This window comes from Hyaena hyaena, unplaced genomic scaffold (genome assembly GCF_003009895.1).
Source record: "Hyaena hyaena isolate Hyena2069 unplaced genomic scaffold, ASM300989v1 scaffold_93, whole genome shotgun sequence".
Lineage (NCBI taxonomy): Eukaryota > Metazoa > Chordata > Mammalia > Carnivora > Hyaenidae > Hyaena > Hyaena hyaena.
The window spans coordinates 1667208-1688013 of record NW_024080724.1 but is presented as its reverse complement, the minus strand read 5'-3'; the positions used below and the strand labels follow the sequence as shown (position 1 = coordinate 1688013).

The 20806-nt window shown below is 45.3% G+C and overlaps 1 protein-coding gene across 3 annotated transcripts in view; it reads left to right on the top strand.

Annotated features, from left to right (window-relative positions):
* Window positions 1-20806, top strand: part of CCDC180 (coiled-coil domain containing 180) — a 59847-nt gene that overhangs the window by 27749 nt on the left and 11292 nt on the right. Inside the window, exons 20-31 of one of the 3 annotated variants that reach the window (XM_039234744.1) lie at window positions 480-712; window positions 2355-2530; window positions 3877-4057; window positions 4992-5138; window positions 5791-5935; window positions 6349-6465; window positions 9222-9320; window positions 11323-11442; window positions 13031-13203; window positions 13487-13542; window positions 13661-13739; window positions 15338-15415. In XM_039234744.1, coding sequence (XP_039090675.1) covers window positions 480-712; window positions 2355-2530; window positions 3877-4057; window positions 4992-5138; window positions 5791-5935; window positions 6349-6465; window positions 9222-9320; window positions 11323-11442; window positions 13031-13203; window positions 13487-13542; window positions 13661-13739; window positions 15338-15415 — 1604 coding nt within the window. Of the gene's footprint in view, window positions 1-479; window positions 713-2354; window positions 2531-3876; window positions 4058-4991; window positions 5139-5790; window positions 5936-6348; window positions 6466-9221; window positions 9321-11322; window positions 11443-13030; window positions 13204-13486; window positions 13543-13660; window positions 13740-15337; window positions 15416-20806 lie in introns of those variants that run through there. The other 2 variants (XM_039234745.1, XM_039234746.1) reach the window with 2 other exon arrangements.

Here is a 20806-nt window from a genome sequence, read left to right as displayed (position 1 = left end):
CAGACAGCTATCTTCTCACTATATTCCTGTGGTGGAAGGAGCAAGGGAGCATTCCAGGGTCTTATAAAAAAGGGCACTAATCCCTTCATGAGGGCGCTGCCCTCCTGACCCAATCGCCTCCTAAAAGCCCCTACCTCCAAATACCAACACACTGGGGATATGAATTTTGGAGAGCATCCACCATTCAGTCTCTGGAAACTGTATAGCCATACTCAGCTCCACACAACAATGCATGTGGGGATGGAGAGATGCAGAATTGCCAGATTTTCTGATTTTTAAGAGAAATGCAGACTATTTGTAGAATTTCCCAATTTTAAAAGCACTATACGGGCAAAAAATAATTATAGGCGGATTCCACCCACAGGTCTACAACCTTGAAATCAAAGATATATCCTGGGTTGGATATCAAGGGTATATCCTGTATTGGATCCCCAGGTCTGTTTCATGATGTCAAGCCTAAGTTCTTATTTTCTGCATAGGCCGAAGCCCAGAAAGAGCGTCTGGGGGAGATCTCTTGTGAAGACATGGAGTCCTTCACAACCTCTGGAGGATACACTTATTTTGTCTTTCTACCCCTGGAACAAGAAGAAGAAGAGAGTTTCAAGGGGCCCAATTCCAACTTTTCTACCATTCTCATCAATGATACTTCCAGTGCCAACTTCCTAGAACAAGTGACAATTCCAACTGAACTAATTTTAGGAATTAAGAAGCAGTGAGTAGAAACCCCATTTATTCTCATTCTCTTGTCCTAAGTTTTATTAACAAGGTGAAGCATTATAACAAAAGGTTGGACTAGTTTCAGTTGGAAAAAGAAAACGTGTAGGTAACTGAGGGTCAGTTTGTTCTATATATTTAAGAGTTTCCTATAGTTTGCCTCCCTCCCTGTTTTTATCTTATTTTTCCTTCCCTTCCCCTATGTTCCCTGTTGTGTTTCTTAAATTCCACATATGAGCTACCTCATATGTATTTTTGAATGTGGGTTTAGCTCCTTTTTATTCCTATATAGTATTCCATTATAAAAATACACAACCCATTTTATTTGTCCATTCTACGACTGATGCACATTTGGGTTGTTCTTCACTGGGGAAGGGAATGTTGCCACTCTAAACAGTCTTGTACAAGTCTTTTGGCAAACACATGTCTACATTTCTGCTAGATATATAACTGAGATTGGAATTGTTGAGAGATAGAGTAAGACAAGCAAAAAGATACTACCACCGAGTTTTCTAGAGTGATTTTGTTCTAACAGTTTACAACAGTGTGTGAGAGTTCCAGTTGGCCCACATCCTCACCAGCGCTCGATATTGTCAGCAGTTTTAATTTTAGCCCATCTGGCATTTGTGGAGTGGTATTGACCATTTGGTTATCATTCTTGAAATGCCTAGTCAAATCTGTTGCCCATTTTTTTCTGGTGGGTTGTCAGTCTTTTTTCTTATTAATTTATGTAAGTATCACATATCCTAGATATGAGGCTTTTGTGAGGTAAATACCTGGAAAATGTTTATCCCTGTCTGTGCTTGCCTTCTTTTACCCTCTTGAGGTATCTTTTGATAGAGAGAAATTCTTATCTGTAGTAAAGTCCTTTCATCAACTAGTGTGTTTTCTGTCTTACCTAAGAAATTTTTGCCTGCCCCAAGGTCATGAAAATATCATCCTATGGTATTTACTACAAATGTTATTATTTTAAATTTCCACAGTTAGATGTAAAATCCACCTGGAATTAATTTTTATTTATATGTGAGATAGGAATTAGATTCATTGCTGTCAAATGACGTCACGTTCCTAATACCTAAGGGAGCTCCCATATAAAGAGATTGATAAGAAAAAGAGCATCTTCACAATAGAGAAATGGGCAAAATATATCAATGCATAGTATGCAGAAAAAGGAATTATATAGTCTTAAACACAGGGCAGTGTGCCCAGTTTTGGTCATAACATGACGAAATTGTCAAGTTTGGCAATACGCTCCAAGGCTAGGGAGAAATAGGGACAGGCTGCCTTGCCATGAACGCAGTTAAGCCTTATCTTCAAGAACCACACATGTATTTTAGCCTTTGAGTCAACAATTCCAGTTCAGGGAATTTATCCTACAGAAATGCTTCTATGCTTGACTTATGTACAGGGTTATTCATTGTAGCCTTTTTTGAAGAACCAATGGTTGGAAGCCATCCAGTGTCTTCCGGCAGGCATCTGGTTAGATTCAATGATGGTCCATCCAGACCAAGGAATATAATGTAGTTAGGAAATAAAATAAGGAAGAAGTGAAAGAGGGAATCACTTTACATAGCGTTATGGAAGCTCTCTCCATGGCCTTTGCCGCTGGTAGAGCTGACCCTCACTGGTCTCTCCCTCAGACTTCGAGCTGGCTTTTTCGAGCACCTAGAGAAGTGGTTTGACCAATGTGTCCTCAAAACCCAGGTCACTGTGGCCACCAAGATTAATGAGCTGGACTCAGAACTAGAGATGCACCTGCACCTACACAAGCCAAGAGCTGAGCGCATTGAAAAGGACATCCACAATGTCAGAGCAGGTACAGATCCAGCTTGGGGAAGGCCACCCTGCCTCAAACAGCTGTGTCTGTGCCACCACAGTTCCGCGTTCATTAGGTGCCCCTAATGAACATTTGAGATTTTTAAAAAAATCTTTTTTAAACAAGACTTTTAGATGCTAAAATGAAGAGTGTTGTCCTGCTTTAGCAGCATGGCTCTCAGAGGTGCTCACACACCTGTCAGGTTACCTGCATAAGCATACAGATGCTTCCTGTAGCTCAGGAATCAGCTATCAGGCTCAACGTCTCTAGCTATGTGACTCTGGACAGCTTACCTGACCTCTCTGATCCTTCCCTTGCTTGCAGAAGGGGATATTGTTGGTAGTAATCAACTCCCCCTGAAATGGTACAGTGAGCAATCATGAGCTGTGGTAGCCATTAATGTCAGCTTATAGTTTATAACTTAAAAAGAGGTGCCATTTCTCTCTTAGGCAGAAGGCCCTCTTAGTGGGTGGCACACTTTTAGTTGGATCCTCAATGACCCTGTTTGGTTTCCACTTGGGTCACAATTCAAACTTCTTTGTAGACCCTTCCAGCTCCCAGAGAGACCCCACATGGTCCCACACAAACTCCTCCTGCCTGGAGCAGTGACAAAGTTGTGGAATCAGACATCCCGGCCTAGAATCCCAGTGCTTGTGGCCTTCGGACACCTGCTTGGCTTTGGAACCTTATTGTCTTCATTTGGAAAATATGTGCATTAAATCTAAATACACATTTAGATGCTCTATTTCCTGCCCTTCCCTGGCTCCCTGGCCCAATGCACAACTGGGAGATCAAGGTCAGAGAAATAATGCCCCAGAGTCACTGCACTCATTCTTGGCAGAGCTGGGAGGACACCACTTTGAGCACTGCGGGCAGGAGGGAGGGAGGGAGGGAGGGTGGACTGACCTGGGGCTATCTGCCAGCTCTAAAGGCCTGTGATGGAGCCCTTGAAGCCACATTCTCGTTCTGTTTACTCCACCGTAGAAGTCTGTTGGAATTCAGGCTCCTGGAAAGAGTCATCACTGATTTAAAGCAATAAATTCCAACTGCCCAGTGTTGTGCTGGTTGTTTTCTCCAGATCCTCTCACCACAATTCTTGCCCTTCCCACGTCCACCCATCCCACCTGCTCCCAGGTGTCTCCACCAGCAAGGACGTCCCTGCACACAGCCTGGACAGCCCCCTCTCTAGTTAAACACCCTAGGGCAGTGTCAGACTGGCCTCTCTGAGATCTGCACCCATTCCCAAGCCAACCCCTGGCAAGGACAGCTGTCACTGTCCAGGACAGGAATGTCCTGAGGTGACTTGGCATCCCAGAGAGCCTCAGCTCCCTTTCATTCTTTTCCAGCTGAGCTCTTGCTTCATCAAGAGCGGCTGGACAGCCACTGTGCTGGGTTGACCGAGACGCTGAGGAAGGAGAGGCTGATGTTCTACCAGTTCCAAGAAGAGCAAAACATAAAGAGCAAAAACTTCCGCCGCAAGATTTATGACATGGAGCACACCTTCTTGAATGCCACGAAGAGCCAGAGGTAGCGTCCTGGGAGTCTCCACCCTCGCCCCATGGCCCTAGAATCCCAGCCAGGAGGCTGCTCTCAAAGGAGTGGTCCCTCTTTGATGGATTAAAGAGTCCATTTTCCAGGCCCCACAGCAACCTTTTCTTTTCAGCTCTCCTCTTCACACAAGTGAGTCTGTGTGAACTGTCTGGCTGGGGGCTGGAGGCTCGGGGGCTGGGTGAGCAGCTAGGGAGAGAAAAGGACATACATGTTCAGGATGCAGGGATGCTACTAACCTGCCCTGAATGTCCATGCTGGGAAAGACCACTTCCTGCAGGAGGGAAATCAGGGCGAGCTTCCTGCAGGAGGCCTCCTGGTCTGGGATGGAGGAAGGTGAAGAGGAGACAGAATTTTCCCTTCAGGAAGGAGCACTGGCCCAGCTCGAGGTGGGGATATGCTCGTGTCAGAGCAAGGGGTTCCAAGGAAGCCATTCAAGGATTTGAGATGAAGGCTCTTGCGTGGTTAGGGAGGCCCCAGGTTACAGATGAGGAGCCCTCACAGGTGTCTGTGTAGGGTCAGGAACACAAGAGTCGCTGGTTAGGGTGGACTTAAAGGCAACGAGGGAACTTGCAGGGTGCTCCTTCGGAAGAACACCAGGCGCAGGAGTGAGAGAAAGTTTGTGCTGCAGGGAGCGGGAAGATCCAGTGGGACCCGGGGCTTCCTTTAGTAATTTGGTGGCAAGGGCCAGAGAGAGGAGACAGATGTCGTCTGATCCAGCACACTGAGAGTTCCACACTGTGCCCTACACACACTGGCATTCTGAGCTTCCTTCTAAAGCTTCTTTTTCTATCCAGAGGAACATGGCAGTGGTCCTGGCGGTCCCACAATGGGCACCACAATAGAGCTCAGGCAGCACCCCCAGGCTGCCCTCCATGCCCAGGTCACCATCCTGCCCTCCTGTGCCCTCCAGGCTGGTTACTCTCAGCAGCACACTGCACCGGGAGCTGCTCAGCTACGTCGATGTCATGCAGGTGTCCCTGCGCAGCTTCCGCCAGTACTTGGAGGAGAGCCTGGGCAAGCTTCACGACACCAACATCGAGTTCATCAAGCACTGCAGGTGGGAGCCAGCATTGGGGCCTCTGTGCACACCGGGCTTTCTCTGTTGAGAAGTGGTCTTGTTTTCCCCTTGATGTTTTATTGTGACAAAATATATAGGACATGAAACTGTCCATTTTAACCATTTTCGGGTGTACAGTTCAATGGCATTAAGTACATTCATGTGGTTGTGCAACCATCACCACGATCCATCTCCAAAATCTTTCATCTTCATAAACTGAAACTCTGAACACATTAAACAGTAACTGCCATTCTCCTCCCCCTGATGCCCAACAGCCACAGTTCCATTTTCTGTCTCCATGAATTTCACTACTGTAGGTGCCTCATGTAAGTGAAATCACACAATATTTGTCCTTTTGTGTGTCTGGTCTATTTCACTTAACATAATATCTTCAACACTCATCCATGTGATGTGTCAGAATTTCATTCCTTCTGAACACTATTCCATCGTATGTACATACCACATGTTATTTCTCTGTTCACCCCTTGGAAGACATTTGGGTTATTTCATTGCTTCTGTCTTTGAACCATCTGCATTCATTTTTCTATGATCTTATACTTTTAATCTAAAGCCTTGTCAACCACAGTATTTGGGATGGGTGGGAAGTTTCAGGTCTGATCAGTGGCTTTTCTTTCTCCCAAACTATTTTCAGATTGTTTTCTGATGGAGGCAACTTTTCTTCTGAAGAAATTGACTCACTGTGTCATCGACTGGAGAAGGAAGCTTCTCGGATAGAGTTCGTTGAAAGTTTAATTATGATCAACATGGAGAAGATGGAGAGTGAATACCTGGACCAGGTGGGGGAGCCCTGCACCTGACCTACAGCCAGGCTTCCTGAGCACCCTTGCTCACTGCCTGACAGGCCCTGCCAAGCTGTCTTTCCAAAACATTGAGCCTGTCCCCCTCTGCTTCTGAAGTCCATGAGTTCCAAAATAAACCTCCTGCCTTTACTCTTTTTTTTTTTAAGGATTAGTTTTTTTTTTTTAAGTTTATTTATTTTTGAGAGAGACAGAGCACAAGCGGGGGAGGGGCAGAGAGAGATGGAGACACAGAATCCAAAGCAGGCTCCAGGCTCTGAGCTGTCAGCAGAGAGCCCGACACAGGGCTCAAACTCACCAACTGTGAGATCATGACCTGAGCCAAAATTGGATGCTCAACCAACTAAGCCACCCAGGCGCCCCCCTCCTTTACTTTTTATATTTCTTTACAGGCCAATGATGTCATCAATAAGTTTGAAAGCAAATTTCATAACCTGTCTGTGGACCTTATTTTCATAGAGAAAATCCAGCGATTGCTGACAAATCTGCAAGTGAACATCAAGTGCGAGGTAGGACAGATTCACTTTACACACACACACACACACACACACACACACACACACACACACACTCACACACAGCCCTGCACTGTCCCAAGTGCAGGAGATACCACTGTGGGCTCTGCCCCATGAGACTTAAAACCCAGCCAGGAAGACAGGGATTAAATCAATTATAATAGCCTCTAGGATTCCCTGAGTTGTTATGCATGCATACTGATAACTGACTTATTTTGATTAGCTATGTTAGTTCTCACAAGAACTATAGGAGGCAAGTACTGTTTTATTCCTATTTAAGAGAGAAACTGAGGCAGAGAATAATTAAATGACTTACATAAGAATACAGAGCTCTTAAATGGTGGAGTCAAAATGGGAACCCAGGGACGCCTGGGTGGCTTAGTCGGTTAAGCATCCGACTTTCGCTTAGGTCATGATCTTGCGGTTCGTGGGTTTGAGCCCCGTGTCGGGCTCTGTGCTGACTGCCAGCTCAGAGCCTGCAGCCTGTTTCAGAGTCTGTGACTCCCTCTCTCTCTGACCCTCCCCTGCTCACGCTGTCTCTCTCTCTCTCTCTCCTAGAAATAAATAAAAAGCGTTAAAAAAATTTTTTTAAAAAATGTGAACCCAGGTCAGGAGCATCTGGGTGGCTCAGTTGTTTAAGCTTCCCACTTTGGCTCAGGTCATGACCTCATGGTTCTTGGGTTCGAGCCCTACATCAGGCTTTGTGCTAACAGCTCAGAGCCTGGAGCTGCTTTGGATTCTGTGTCTCCCTCTTTATCTGCCCCTCCCCTGCTTATGCTCTGTCTCTCAAAAATAAATAAACAGTAAAAAAATTTTTTTTAATTTCAAAATATGAACCCAGGTCAATGATCTCAAACAACCTAACTGTATACCTCAAGGAACTAGAAGAAAAAAAAACCCCAAAGTTAGCAGAATGAAGGAAATAACAAAGATCAGATCAGAAATCAATGAAATAGAAACCAGAAAAACAATGGAAAGGATTGATGAAGCTAGAGCTGGCTTTTCAAAGATAAACAAAATGGACAAACCTTCAGCTAGACTAAGAAAAAAGAGATAGGACTCAAATAAAATCAGAAATTAAAGACATTGCAACTAATACCACAGAAATACCAGAATCATGAGACTACTATTACCAAGTATATGCCAACAAATTAGAAAACCTAGAAGAAATGGATAAGTTTCTAGAAACGTACCTACCAAGATTCAGTCATGAACCAATAGGAAATCTGAATAGACCAATTGGTCAATTGCTTTTTCTGTACCTATTGTACTGATCAAATGATTTTTATCTTTTATTCTGTTAATGTGGTATCACATTGATTGATTTGCATATGTAGAACCATCCTTGCATCCCAGAGGTAAGTGCCACTTGACCATCATATACAATCCTTTTAATGTGCTATTGAGTTTCATGTGCATGTTGAATTTTTTGTTGAGGATTTTTGCATATATATTCATAAGGGATATTGATCTGTAGTTTCCTTGTAGTATTTTTTTTTTAGAGAGAGAGAGGGTGCAAGTGAGCAAGGGTGGAGAGAGAGAGAGAGAGAGAGAGATTGAGAGAGAGAAATAGGGCTTGTCCAAAAAAATGGAGCTGTGTTCACCTCAAGCAGGGCTCATTCTCACCAGAAGTGAGGCTTATGCTCACCTGAAGCAGGGCTCATGCTCACGCATTATGGGGCTTGAGCTCATGAGCTGTGAGATCATGATCTGAGCCGAAGTCAGATGCTTAACCAACTGAGCTACCCAGGTGCCATTTTTGTAGTGTTCTTATCTGGCTTTGGTGGCAGGGTAGTCTTGGCTTTGTAATATGAGTTTGGGAGTATTCCCTCCTACTTTATTTTTTGGAAGAGCTTGAGAAGGACTGGTGTGATGTTTTCTTTAAATGTTTGGTAGAATTCACCCATGAAACCATCAGGTCTTGAGCTTTTCTTTGTTGGGAGGGTTTTGATTACTAATTCAATCTCCTGTTATTTTGCAATATACACATGCACCAAATTAACACGTTGTATACTTTAAACTTGCATAATGTTATATGTCAATTATGTCTCAATAAAGCCACGAAAGACTTTGACTTATTTTTAAGCTTTTCTCTATACATGGAAAGATTTTATATATACTGTACATGTTATATAATATATAAAACATATATATGTATATATACATAAAACAAAACTGGCCTCTTGCTATTTATACAATTCTGTAAGCTATATAACTTTTAAAGATGATCTGAAAACACTATATTGTTCTGGCTTCCCTCCCTTGAATGTGTTGTCATTTTTACTTAGCCATTCCTTTTTGGAGAAATATTTGGTGGATTTCACGTATTATGCCAATGATATGATAAATACTTTTGCACGGGGAACTCTGATTATGTCTGTAGGGTATCTCCCAGAGCTAGAATTACTGGGGCAGAGCATGAATGTTTTAAGGCTCTACGTGTTTTCCAAGTGGCTTTATATGGACAGCACTCACCAGTAGGTTATGAGTGTGTTCTTCCTAACGCCCTCAACCACTATTGTGGGTTGTCAATTTTATTTTTGACAGTAAAAAAAAAACAAAACAAAACAAAAACTTTTACATTTACATTGATCTAGTTTCTGATAACAGTATGCATTCTACCACCCCCCTGCCCCCGATTTCATTTTTCCAATATTTAATTCGTCTCTTAGGTAATAAGTTTTGCTGAACATTTTGCTGATCAAAATAAATATTCTAGAAACAAACCTTGGAAGTTCTGATTTTTCTAGGTCGCAAAATCCAATCTGCAAACAGATGGATTGAATTCTTCTCTGGAACAGCTTCAAAGGAAAATAGAAATGTGTCGAAACTCTCAGGGAGATAAAAAAGTAAGTATTCAGTATTTGCTAAGCTATGAATAGTAAAGATGCCATTACACAAGTATCAAACTGAAAGTAAACTTACATCTGTCATCAAGATTTCTCCAGCTGCAGAGGGCCTCTAAGCCTTCCAATTTAACCCCTGTTTGATTCAATGGAATTAAGGAAGAGAAGAGAAAATAGCCACCTCCTCCAGCCTCCAGTCCTTTCCCGGCAGGCATGTAGAGTCCAGCGAGTGTGGGGCTTCAGTGTGACCTCATTCCCCCTCTGATGTCACCAGGCTTCCCTCCCTGTAATTGGAACTCACCGCTAGATGAAAAACAGAAGCAGGATTCCGCCTTCTGAACAACCACTTTTTGTCTGTTTTTTCATTCACTTGTTTTGATCATTGCACATGAACTGGTGACTACCGTTTCCTACTATTACTACTGGTTAAAAAGTCCAAATTAGAGCAGTGTGGGTCGGCACAGCAGGTCTCTGGGTGTTTATGCTGTTTACTTGCTTGTTATTCTGCCACCAGCACACATCTCTGTCCCCTGTTCCACATCCGTCCTGGCCTCCCCAAGCAATCTTTTCCCAACGGCTCAAGTAGGCACTGGAGAAGCGGATGTCTCAGCTGGAGGTTTCTTGAGTGGGATGTTCCTTCCTCACCAAACTTTGTCTTTTCTCTTCCATTTCAGTGACTGAGTTGAGGTCTTAGTTTTGTTTCTCTTTATTGCTTTTTCTTGCATAGTAACACTTAAGAAAAGTTCAAACTTCTACAAAGCACTGAGTGAATACACATCCCTCATATTATCCTCATTTTTTTGCAGAGCCCCTGTGACCTCTGTGTTTTCACGTGGTTATTTATTCATGACCCCTGGGGAATAGGGGGAAACCAGGTCAATCTGCCATGACTCCTTTGTCAGTCCCTGGAGGGACAGCTCTACCTCTCCAGAGCAGAAACATTTGCTCCCCCGCATTTCCTCACCTCTCCAGCCCCCTCACTGCCCTCTTCTTGTGTTGGAAGAAGAACACAAGAAGGCCGGGGTGTTGGACAGTGTGCCTGGGGCTTTCACAGCCTTCTGGCCAGGTCGGGGGGACATGGACTTAGGTGGGCAGGCAACCCTGTGTTGCTGGAGGAGGCTGGTTGTACACTTTTGCAAAGCAGTGATCAGGAGATGGGAACGATGCCGCAGCTGCGTGGTGAAGGCGGTGGGGACCAGGGACAGGTGTGGCCAGGGTCACATGCTCAGTGCCACATACATGCGAGGAGGGCCTTCTGGTTGCTGTGTGCAGAAAGGCAGGGAGGGAGGGAGGAGTGAGGCAGGGTGTCGTAACTGAAGCAGAGAGAATAGTGGCCTGGACAAGGTATCACCAGGGACACCTTCCAATTCCAGAGCTGAGTGGTGGAGGAATGGTTGTGACTCAGAATGCACTAGAAATGAAGGAAGTAAAAGAGGCCAAGTCCCCTCCTGGCCTGGGTCATCTGTATAGGTCAGTGAGTGGTGCGGGGGACAAGTGTGAGGACTGCCAAGTGATGTGTGGGTGCACGGCAAAGGTGAGCATCCTTACACGTTCTTTCCCGCACACCTGTGGGACTGCCCGCTTGAGGGGGTGTGTATCTGACCTTGTCGTGGAAATGGTTAGATGACTTTCCAGAAAGGCTGTGGTCATTTCACTCATACACGTGTGGCCATTTGGGGCCATACATTTCCTTCTAAGAGCGTCAAAGCTGGAAGAGATCCCAGGGAACATTCCGGGTCCCACTGCACAGACGGGGAGACCAAAAATTGAGCTAATTTAAATCATTTGCCCAGAACGAACCCATAAAACCAGGACTAGAACTCTGGGCCATTTAGTGAAGGATTTGCTGCCCTGCTGCAGCTGCCCCAGAGAGCCAGCTAGCATCACCCTCTCTCCTGGGGCCCTCCCTGCAGGTGAGGGGCCTTCCTTGAACCAAGAAGCCTGTGCTTCAGATGGAGGGCGGCGGCCCTCCTGCAGCTTGCTTCCTACAACTTTCTTCTTCTAGGTGGTGACCGCGGATGACCTCCTTGGCTTGGTCCGGACTTGGAAAGAAAAACTGGGCCAGAGGATTCAGTACCTCAATTGTAGGCTGGACACAGTATCCATGACTCAAGTGGTCTTTACAGTAAGGAACGCACGCTAAAAGAAGGGTGGCTGAATTGTTGTGTCTAGGTTCTCAGGAGGCCTGCAGAGCTCAGCAGAGCCTAAGGAAAGAGAGCTCCCAGGCTCCTGCTGGACACCAAGTCTACCACGTTCCCTTGGAAAGACCATACACCATATGCTGTGAAGCCAGATCTGGATTCAAATCCCAGAGTGTCCCCTTCCCTGCAACCTCAGGAGATTCCTCAGCTCCTGGCACCATCTCCTCACCTCCACCAAGACCTACCAGTTACCAGCTCTCAGGCTACCCTCGCCTTTCAGCCTTCTCCTTCCCACCCACACCCACAAGCAACCACTGGCTTCTCCCCACCCCACCTCCACCACCTCTTCTTGCCCACGTGGCTGCTCTTTTTCTCTCACTTCCCCTCCTGATCCACTCCCTGAACTGTTGGAGATCAGTCTGACTGTGCCACTCTCCCAATCACTCAGGGTGAAATCCACATCCTTCAACCGAGCCTTCACAGCAGCCTCTGTGGTCTGCCCTCCATGGTCTCTTCATTTCTCACCCCCCACTCCCACCCCAAAGACATCACTTCCCACTGGGCCTTCTCTCACAGACCACAGCGACGTCTCCATTTTTAGGGGCTGTCTGTCCAGACTGTGTGCCCCAGGAGGGCAGAGCTTCTGTCACCCTCACCCCACACTCAGCCTCTCACACCAGGTTTTAAACACCAGGGGCACTCAACCAACTTCCAAGGGTGTGTGGCATAGAATCAATAGGGACCTAAGTGGACATCCCTCAAGTTCTGCTTGGCCACCCTCTCGCTGCCACGTCTTGAACCAGCCCTTCCTTCTCTGGGGATGCTCTTCCCACCATGCCACCAATACTAACCCTCCATCGTACCACCAGCAGTGTGCCCTTTAGGACAGAACTCAGGAGTCCAGCTAGGGTCCTTCCCACCCACACCCACGAGCAACCACTGGCTTCTTCTGAGACGAGACTCAAATAAAATAGGGAACAGCCTAACTAAGCCCTCATTTTGGGCCACTACTCCTACCCTTTCTCTAAGATCTGACTTGTAGGGGGAGTTGGCCACTCACTTGTCCACACATTTATTCATTCACTCATCCATTTCAAGAACACTGACTGGACACATCTTTGGGCTGGCCTTGTAAACCCATGACCCTCAGCCTCATGGAAGACTCTGGAACTTTTCCTTCATAGCACTGGTCCCAATTTTGATCAGACATTTATTTGTAGAAATGCATGTTAAATGTTTGTCTCTGTGACTAGACTGTAAACCCCGTAAAAACAAAGGTCACCAATTACCTCTCCACCCTGTATCCCAGTCAGAGCCTTGCAGAAAGCAGGTACTCAGGAAATCTTTTTGAAAGCCAACATGCACATATAAATGAATGAATGAGTGAATGACTCTAAAGGAGATATGACCATTACCATTTTTTAGAAAGAAAATAGAGACTCGAAGAGTCAGGCAGCTAGCCTCCAGGCACAGCCCCTGGGCAGGGTGGTATTGGAACATGAACCCCACCTGCCTTCATCCCCGCCATGTGGACTGGGCCCACACACTCTGGCCCTTCTCTTGGGGCTGCAGGACGACCTCATGACTGATCTGGAAGTGGAGAGTGACATCCTGGTGTCTTCAGAAGCCCTTGAAGAGGAAGCCAAGGTAGATTTGGTCACCCCTGAGTCCTTCGCCCAGCCGAGCCGCATGGGGAAGTCCATGATTGAAGACCCAGCTGTGGAAGTGGTCAAGAAGATCCTGCAGTGAGTGGCCATGGGGTGTACAATGGGGCCTGCCACAACAACTTTTGGCCCTGAGCCTTCAAGGACCATCTGTAGGGTCCTACCTCCAAGGTTCCCGCCTGTGACAGCCTGTGACTTTGTATAAGGGCTTTTTCCCTAGAGCCTCAGTTTCCTCCTCTAAAATGGACCCCATAATAGGACAGGTTTACATGGTATTGTGCACTAACTGGGATGGTACTCAATGCCTGCCCTGAGATGTCCTCATGGTCATGGGAAAAGCTCACATCCTTTCTTTTGGTTTCAGACTTCCTGACTCGAAATGCTCAACCCAGCAGTGCGACAAAGAGCGGTCCCAGATAGGTAGAGGCAAACAGGCCTGTGGGTCTCGGGGCATTGGCAGTGGGGAAGCCAGTGTTGCCACCTGGTCCATCCTCACCTCGGGTCCTCTGTTCTTGTCCCGTGTCCTCATCACCCAAAGGCTTGAAGCGACACCGGAGCCGGGGAGAACACATCATGAGAAAGGCCCTGTCCAGTGCCAGTGCCACTTCAATAGGGAGGTAGGGATGCTGGGCTGCCGAGGGGCTCCCCTTCCCAGGTGCCTTCCCTGGCCCCCTAGATGTAGGCCAGAGACCACCCTGTCCATTTACCCATCTGTCCTCAGAATGTACCACCTGTACTCACAGCTCTGAGACTCCAAGGGACCCAGTGAGAGGTTGGCTCTGGAGCTGGTGTTAGTCAGGTCTGTGCTCATTCCTGCTGAGTGATGCGGCTCATAAAGGCCCCCTACCTTGAGAACCCATCTGGGTATTCAGTGTGACAACTGGTAGATCCCAGCCCTCTTCCCACACCCAGTTATCCTGGTCAAAAAGAGGAACATTAGAGATGGCTTTCCTCGCAGGAGAAATCCTGGGCCTCTGCATCCTGATCAGGCACTCTGCCCATTATGCCCCCATAGGGGTCATTAGACTCATGGCTCCGTAAATGTGAGCCCTGCTGACCCCTGAGACTGATTCAACAGAAGGCAAGTAACAGAGCCAGTGACCGAACTGACTTCTGGGTTCTCTGTGAGCCCTCATTTTTATGGTTTGATTCCTGGTTTTGAGGAAGTAGCAATGAGATAATTCTTGCTTTGCATACTTCAAAGGTCCATGAACATCAATGCCATCTGCAGAGTGGAAATAAACCTAAGACCAACCAAACTAGAAAACCAAAGGCTATTTATTCAGAGCTTGGTACAGCAAGGGAGTCAGCCATCATTGCATATGTTTTAGCAGAGACTCAAAGGCAGGCCAGGGAGTGAAAAGGCTGTATAGCAGAGAAAGGCAAGGCTCTAAGTGTGCCTTTATTGGACGTTGTTGATGTGGGGAAGCTGGAGTCAGGCCAATTAGCCTCGGGGCATTCTATGTGATTATTTAGGGCTGCATATTTGACTTTCCCTAGTTGGTTCTAAGTTGAAAGCAGGGACAAAATTAGGGAAGCTGTCAGTCAGTAATCAAGTCCTGACCACGTGGAGATGATTGTTACAGGGGTTATTGTATAGCCTTCCCGGATTGCCACTAGAGATGACAATATGGCTTCCTCCAAGTCTGACTTCTATCAGACTGACTTCCTGAGTTGTTTATTACAGACAAGAAGTTGGTTTCCTGGGCATGTTGCAGGTTCTGGGTCAGAGTTCTGTATTTATGTGCAGTCTGGCTATTGTCTATTTGTATATTCAGTCCCTCAGTGGTTACAAAATGAAGTCCATGTTGCGGGGGCTGTCTGATGTTGCATACGACATACTTACACTAAAAATTATTTGCTCCTTATATATGGAATTCAACTTTTATTGGGCATATTGTATTCTTATTTGAAAATCACCCAACAGGTTTTTCTTTGGGTCCTCCCCACAGGGAGGCAAGGATACAAATTTCTAGCCCCTCACCCCCTCCCGGGCGTCTTGGGTCAGTTTTGGCGATATGGACTTCGCTCCCGTGCTACGGTTGTCTCCACAGCTGTTGAGGAGTAGGGAAGTATCTTGAAGGATTCAGGCCCAGACATGGGGGTCACGGTGTCCCCCAGGCAGGCCCAGAGCCTCCAGCAACCTAGGTGGGGCTCCCACAGACCTGCCTGTCTACCCCAGCCTCCAGACCACTGACCCGCCTTTGTCCCACAGCATCGCACGGTACTCCAAGCCCAACCGAATGGACAGAAGGTACCAGGTGCTCGGGGAGAAGCCACCACCTTTGGCTGAGTAAGTGGCACCTTTTCCTTCAAGTCCATTCTAGCTCATTGTCTGGGTGAGCGGGTGGCTAAACCTGACACAGCTGAGGGGAAAATAAGCAGAGCAGGAGAGATTGGCAAGGGGACAGTTAAGGGTCAAGGCCAGTTTGTTTCATCCCATTTCACCTAAATTTGTTGAGAGACATTTTCACCAAAACTTCACATTTTCTAAGCTAAGGTTTTTGGGGTAGCTGGCAGCACACCCCTTTCAAGTCTGGGATTTGTTTATGGGGTTTTTTTTCCTTCAATTTTTTAATGCCTCACCTCCCCCATTCCTCTTTTCCTTAATTTTAATTTCATTGATTAAAATAAACTCCGTTCCACTTCATATGGCTGCATTTCAAACAAATAACAGCTTCAGAAAATTGAAAACACTAAAAGTCAAGGTCTGCAGCAGACACCCTCTCCCCCTTAATCAGGGAACTCACCATCAGCCTTTTTTGCCCCACTGATCTGATCTCTGAGGTTTGTGAAGTTTGCAGACAAGGGTGGTTTTGGGGGCACCTGGGTGGCTCAGTTGGTTAAGCGTCCAACTTCAGCTCATGTCATGCTCTCATGGCTCGTGGGTTCAAGTCCCATGTCAGGTTTTGAACTGACAGTGGAGAACTTGCTTCAGATGCTCTGTCTCCCTCTTTCTCTGTCATTCCCCCAGCTCTTTCTCTCAAAAATAAATAAACATTAAAAAAGAGTGGCCTCAGGACCTAGAAGTTGGGTCCAAGTCAGCAGCTAGATGCTCCCTTGTCCCATTCACAAAAAAGCAATCCTCATCATTAAAATCTTGACTCTCTCTCAATTTTATAGAGTTCTGCCATTTTATCACATGTGTATATTCATGTAACCATCACCACAATCAAGAAACAGAACTGTTCCATCGCCACCAAGTGTACGTCACTCCTGCCGCCATTTTATAGCCACGCCCTCCCTCTCCATCCCTAACCCTGAGCAACCACTGATCCCTTTTCCATCCCTATCATTTTGTCTTATTAAGAAGGTCATATAAATAGTCTTATATAGTGTATGACATTTGCAGAGTGGCTTTTCATACTCAACATAATTCCCTTGAGATCCACCCCATTGGTCACAGACATCAATAGTTCATCCCTTTTATTGCTAAATAGTTAGCCATAGCAAGAATACACCACAGTATTTTAGTGGTGAAAAAAAAAGATCACAGGCTAAATAGAAAAAAAAAAAAGAAAAAAGAAATTGAGCACTTATGAAATCTCTGAAAGGGAGAGACTTTCTTAGCATAGTGCAGTGGTGAATTGCTCAGAAAATGGAATCAGATTGATGTTTTTACCCCCACATTGGGACTCTGGCTAACTGGCTTCTCCCCAAGCCTTCACCTTCCCTGTGCACAGAAGGTCGAAGAGAATCCTCCTCTTGGATTTGTAAAGAGGAGGCAGCAAGTCTTCCGTGGGCCTCCCTTGTGTAATACAGGATCATCACTCCAAGAAGCACTGGATGAAATCACAGGGAAAAAGATGGAAAATTTTGGCAAACAAATTTTTAAACTCTGTTGAGGTAAAATGTAATTAAAAGCTAAATAACAACCATCCAAGACACAATAGTGGTAAATAAAGCCGAAAAGGGAAAAATTGGCTCCTCTCCTCATCCCCTTCCCCCAGAAAATTGCTAAGGAAATTTCCAACACACAATATGGTAAGGGCAGAATTGGAAGAGACCACATATGAGGAGGAAGTAAAATTAGGAGCAAACATGTGGAGAAAACACTAATTCTCACTAGAATGCAAACAAATGAAAGGGGAACAATTCCATTCCATATTTTGCCCAAGATTAACCAATATGTAAATAGATTTTAGAGGAAGTTCCCAGTTTATCAAGGGAGGGTGCAGATGGTCCCTCCCAGGCACTGCCAGTGGGAGGTGTTAAGGAAAAAATTATTCTGATACTTGTTAAAACAGTAAGGAATGCTTTATATGGGACCATTGCAATAGGTGTCAAGACAGTTGCAACAGGAAAGAGGGATGGGGCTCAACTCTGAATACAGTGAGGACAAAGTGAAGAGCAAGGAGCTCAGTACATTGAAAATTTGAGGGCAGTGGGATTCTTGCTTACTTAGCAGGATTCTTGCTTCAGGTAGGCCATGGCTATTGGAAATCAAAGGTGCTCGGATATTGGATGGGGGGCTAGTATCTGAACTGACTTAACAGTATTTTTTAGATTATTTATTTATTTTAATGTTTATTTATTTATTTTGAGAGAAAGAGAATCTCAGGTAGGCTCCATGCTGTCAGTGCAGAGCCCAATGCCAGGGCTCAATCTCATGAACAGTGAGATCATGACCTGAGCCAAAGTCGATAGTCTGATGTTTAACCGACTTAGCCACCCAGGCACCCCTGACTTAATAACATTCTTGCTAACATTGGTCCCAGCAAGCCAAAGGCGGTGCCCAAGGATGAGGCCTAATCAAATAGTAGACAAAGGAAATAAAACAAAAATTAATTATTGGGACCTTATCAAGATAAAAAGCTTCTGGGAGGACCCGGGTGGCTCAGTTGGTTAAGTGTCCAACTTCAGCTCAGGTCATGACCTCATAGTTCGTGAGTTCAAGCCTCATGTCAGGCTCTGTGCTGACTTCTCAGAGCCTGGAGCCTGCTTTGGATTTTGTGTGTGTGTCTCTCTCTGCCCCTCCTCTACTTTCTCTCTCTCTCTCTCTCTCAAAAACAAACATTAAAAAAAAAGATAAAAGCTTCTGCACAGCAAAGGAAGCAATCAACAAAACTAAAAGGCAACCGATGGAGTGGGAGAAGGTGTTTGCAAATGACATATCAGATAAAGGGTTAGTATCAAGAATCTATAAAGAACTTATCAAACTCAACACCCAATAAAACAAACAATCCACTGAAGAAATGGGCAGAAGACATGAATAGACACTTCCAAAGAAGACAACCAGATGGCTAACAGTCACATGAAAAGATGCTCAGCATCACTCATCATCAGAGAAATACATATCAAAACCACAATGAGATACCATTCACACCTGTTGGAATGACTAAAATTAACAACTCAGGAAACAACAGATATTGGCAAGGATGCAGAGAAGGGGGAACACTTTTGTACTGTTAATGGGAATGCAAACTGGTGCAACCACTCTGGAGAACAATATGGAGATTCCTCAAAAAGTTAAAAATGGAACTATCCTATGACTCAGAAATTGCACTACTAGGCATTTATCCAAAGGATACAAAATGCTGCTTTCGGGGGTGCATGGGTGCAGTTGGTTAGGCATCTGTCTCTCGATCTCAGCTCAGGCCATGATCTCATGGTTTGTGAGTTTGAGCCCTGCATTAGGCTCTGCGCTGACAGCACAGAGCCTGCTTGGAATTCTCTCTCATTTCTGCACCTACCCCATTTGTGCTCTCTCAAAAATAAATAAACTTTTAAAAAATGCTGATTTGAAAGGGCACATGCACCCCACTATTTATAGCAGCGCTGTCAACAATAGCCAGATTATGAAAAGAGCCAAAATGTGCATCGACTGATGAATGCATAAAGAAGAGGTGGTACACTCCATGGAGTATTACTTGGCAATCAAAAAGAATGAAATTTTGCCATTTGTAACAACATGGATGGAACTAGAATGTATTATGTTAAGCAAAACAAGTCAGTCAAAATATATGATTTCACTTATATGTGGAATTTAAGAAACACAACAGATGGACATAGGGGAAGGGAGGGAAAAATAAGATAAAGACAGGGAGGCAAACCATAAGTGACTCTTAAAATACAGGTGGTGGGGGATGGGCTAAGTGGGGGATGGGTATTAGGGAGGGCATTTGTTGGGATGAGCACTAGGTGTTATATGTAAGTGATGAATCACTGGGTTATCTCCTGAAACCAATCCTACACTGTATGTTAACTAATTTGAATTTAAATAAATAAATTTAAAAAGAGAAAGATTTTTAAAAAATGAGAAAACCTGACATTCCAAAAATAGAGGATTACAAACCATGGTGCTTACTTACTCAATGGTTTTACACAGCCATTTAAAAAGATATCTTAATGTGGGGGAACACTTAACAAGTGAACAGAATGTAGAATACACATGAACCTAATTCCAAACTGACTTTAAAAGCAGCCGGAAGGTAATGCAATAAAATGTTGGCATTCATTTTCTCCTTTGCTTTTCAGTACATTTCTAATTTTCTTTAATTATGATGAGTGAATTTAATTTTTTTAATGTTTTATTTGTTTCTGAGAGAGAGAGGCAGCGTGAACAGGGGAGGGTCAGAGAGTGAGGGAGACACAGAATCTGAAACAGGCTCCAGGCTCTGAGCTAGCTGTCAGCACAGAGCCCGATGCGGGCCTCGAACCCACGAACCGTGAGATCATGACCTTAGCCAAAGTCGGACGCATAACCAACTGAGCCACCCAGGCGCCCCATGATGAGTGAATTTTAAAACAAAACCGTGAGTGACCTCTATACATATGTTTTAGAAATTGGCCAGCAATGTGTGGTGTACAACAGTGACTGCATCACTTAACAAAAATTGTGAAAAATTAAGTGTCCTGCATCTTATTAAGGTTCTAGGTTACATTGAGTTCTAATACATCTATCTCTTCCCTTATTTCACTCTTACTATTGAGAAAATTGACTTCACTGGCCAGGAATATACACTGGATCTGTGCAAATTTGTTTAACACAGCCCTGGTGTGCAAAGAGTCAGCCTAAAGGCCAGAGGTACCAGAAGGAGGCTGTTTGGTCCTACAGGAAGTCCTGCTTATTTGATTAATATTTACGAGAAACCGTTCTTTCTTCATTCAACCAATACTGAGGCACTAATAAGTGCAGACCCTATGGTGGGACTGGGGGTTCCGTGGTGAGCAAAATAGATGCATGCAGTCTGTCTAGGTGCACTTCACCATCTTCTGGGAGAGAGAGGGTTTAATGAGCTGGTCACAAAAATCAGTCCCAAACCCCTCTGTGGGGAGTGCTGTAGGGCTGAGGACCACTCTGAGAGCATTGCACCAGGATGGTCTGGAATTGCCACCAAGCTGGGATCTGAGGAAGAGCAGGAGCAAATGTGACCAAGAGGAAAGTTAACCGTGTTCTCTGGGGAGAAATCCATGTGTGTAAAGGTCCCAGGGTAGGAGCAAGTAGCTACAATGAATGAGGAAGGGGCCACACCCAGCTTATCACAAACAAGAGCCATTAAACTAGACAAATAGAAATATTAAGTGAGAACACAAGCTTGCAGCTGGGTGTCACATGCACTGACCAATTCTGGCTGGGCTGCTGGGCACTCCGGAGCCTTTTGGTTTTGACTCTCCGGAGTCCATTTGGTTTTGGCCACACCATTTGGTGTGATCAGACAAGGCCCCTCAGGGATCTGTCTTT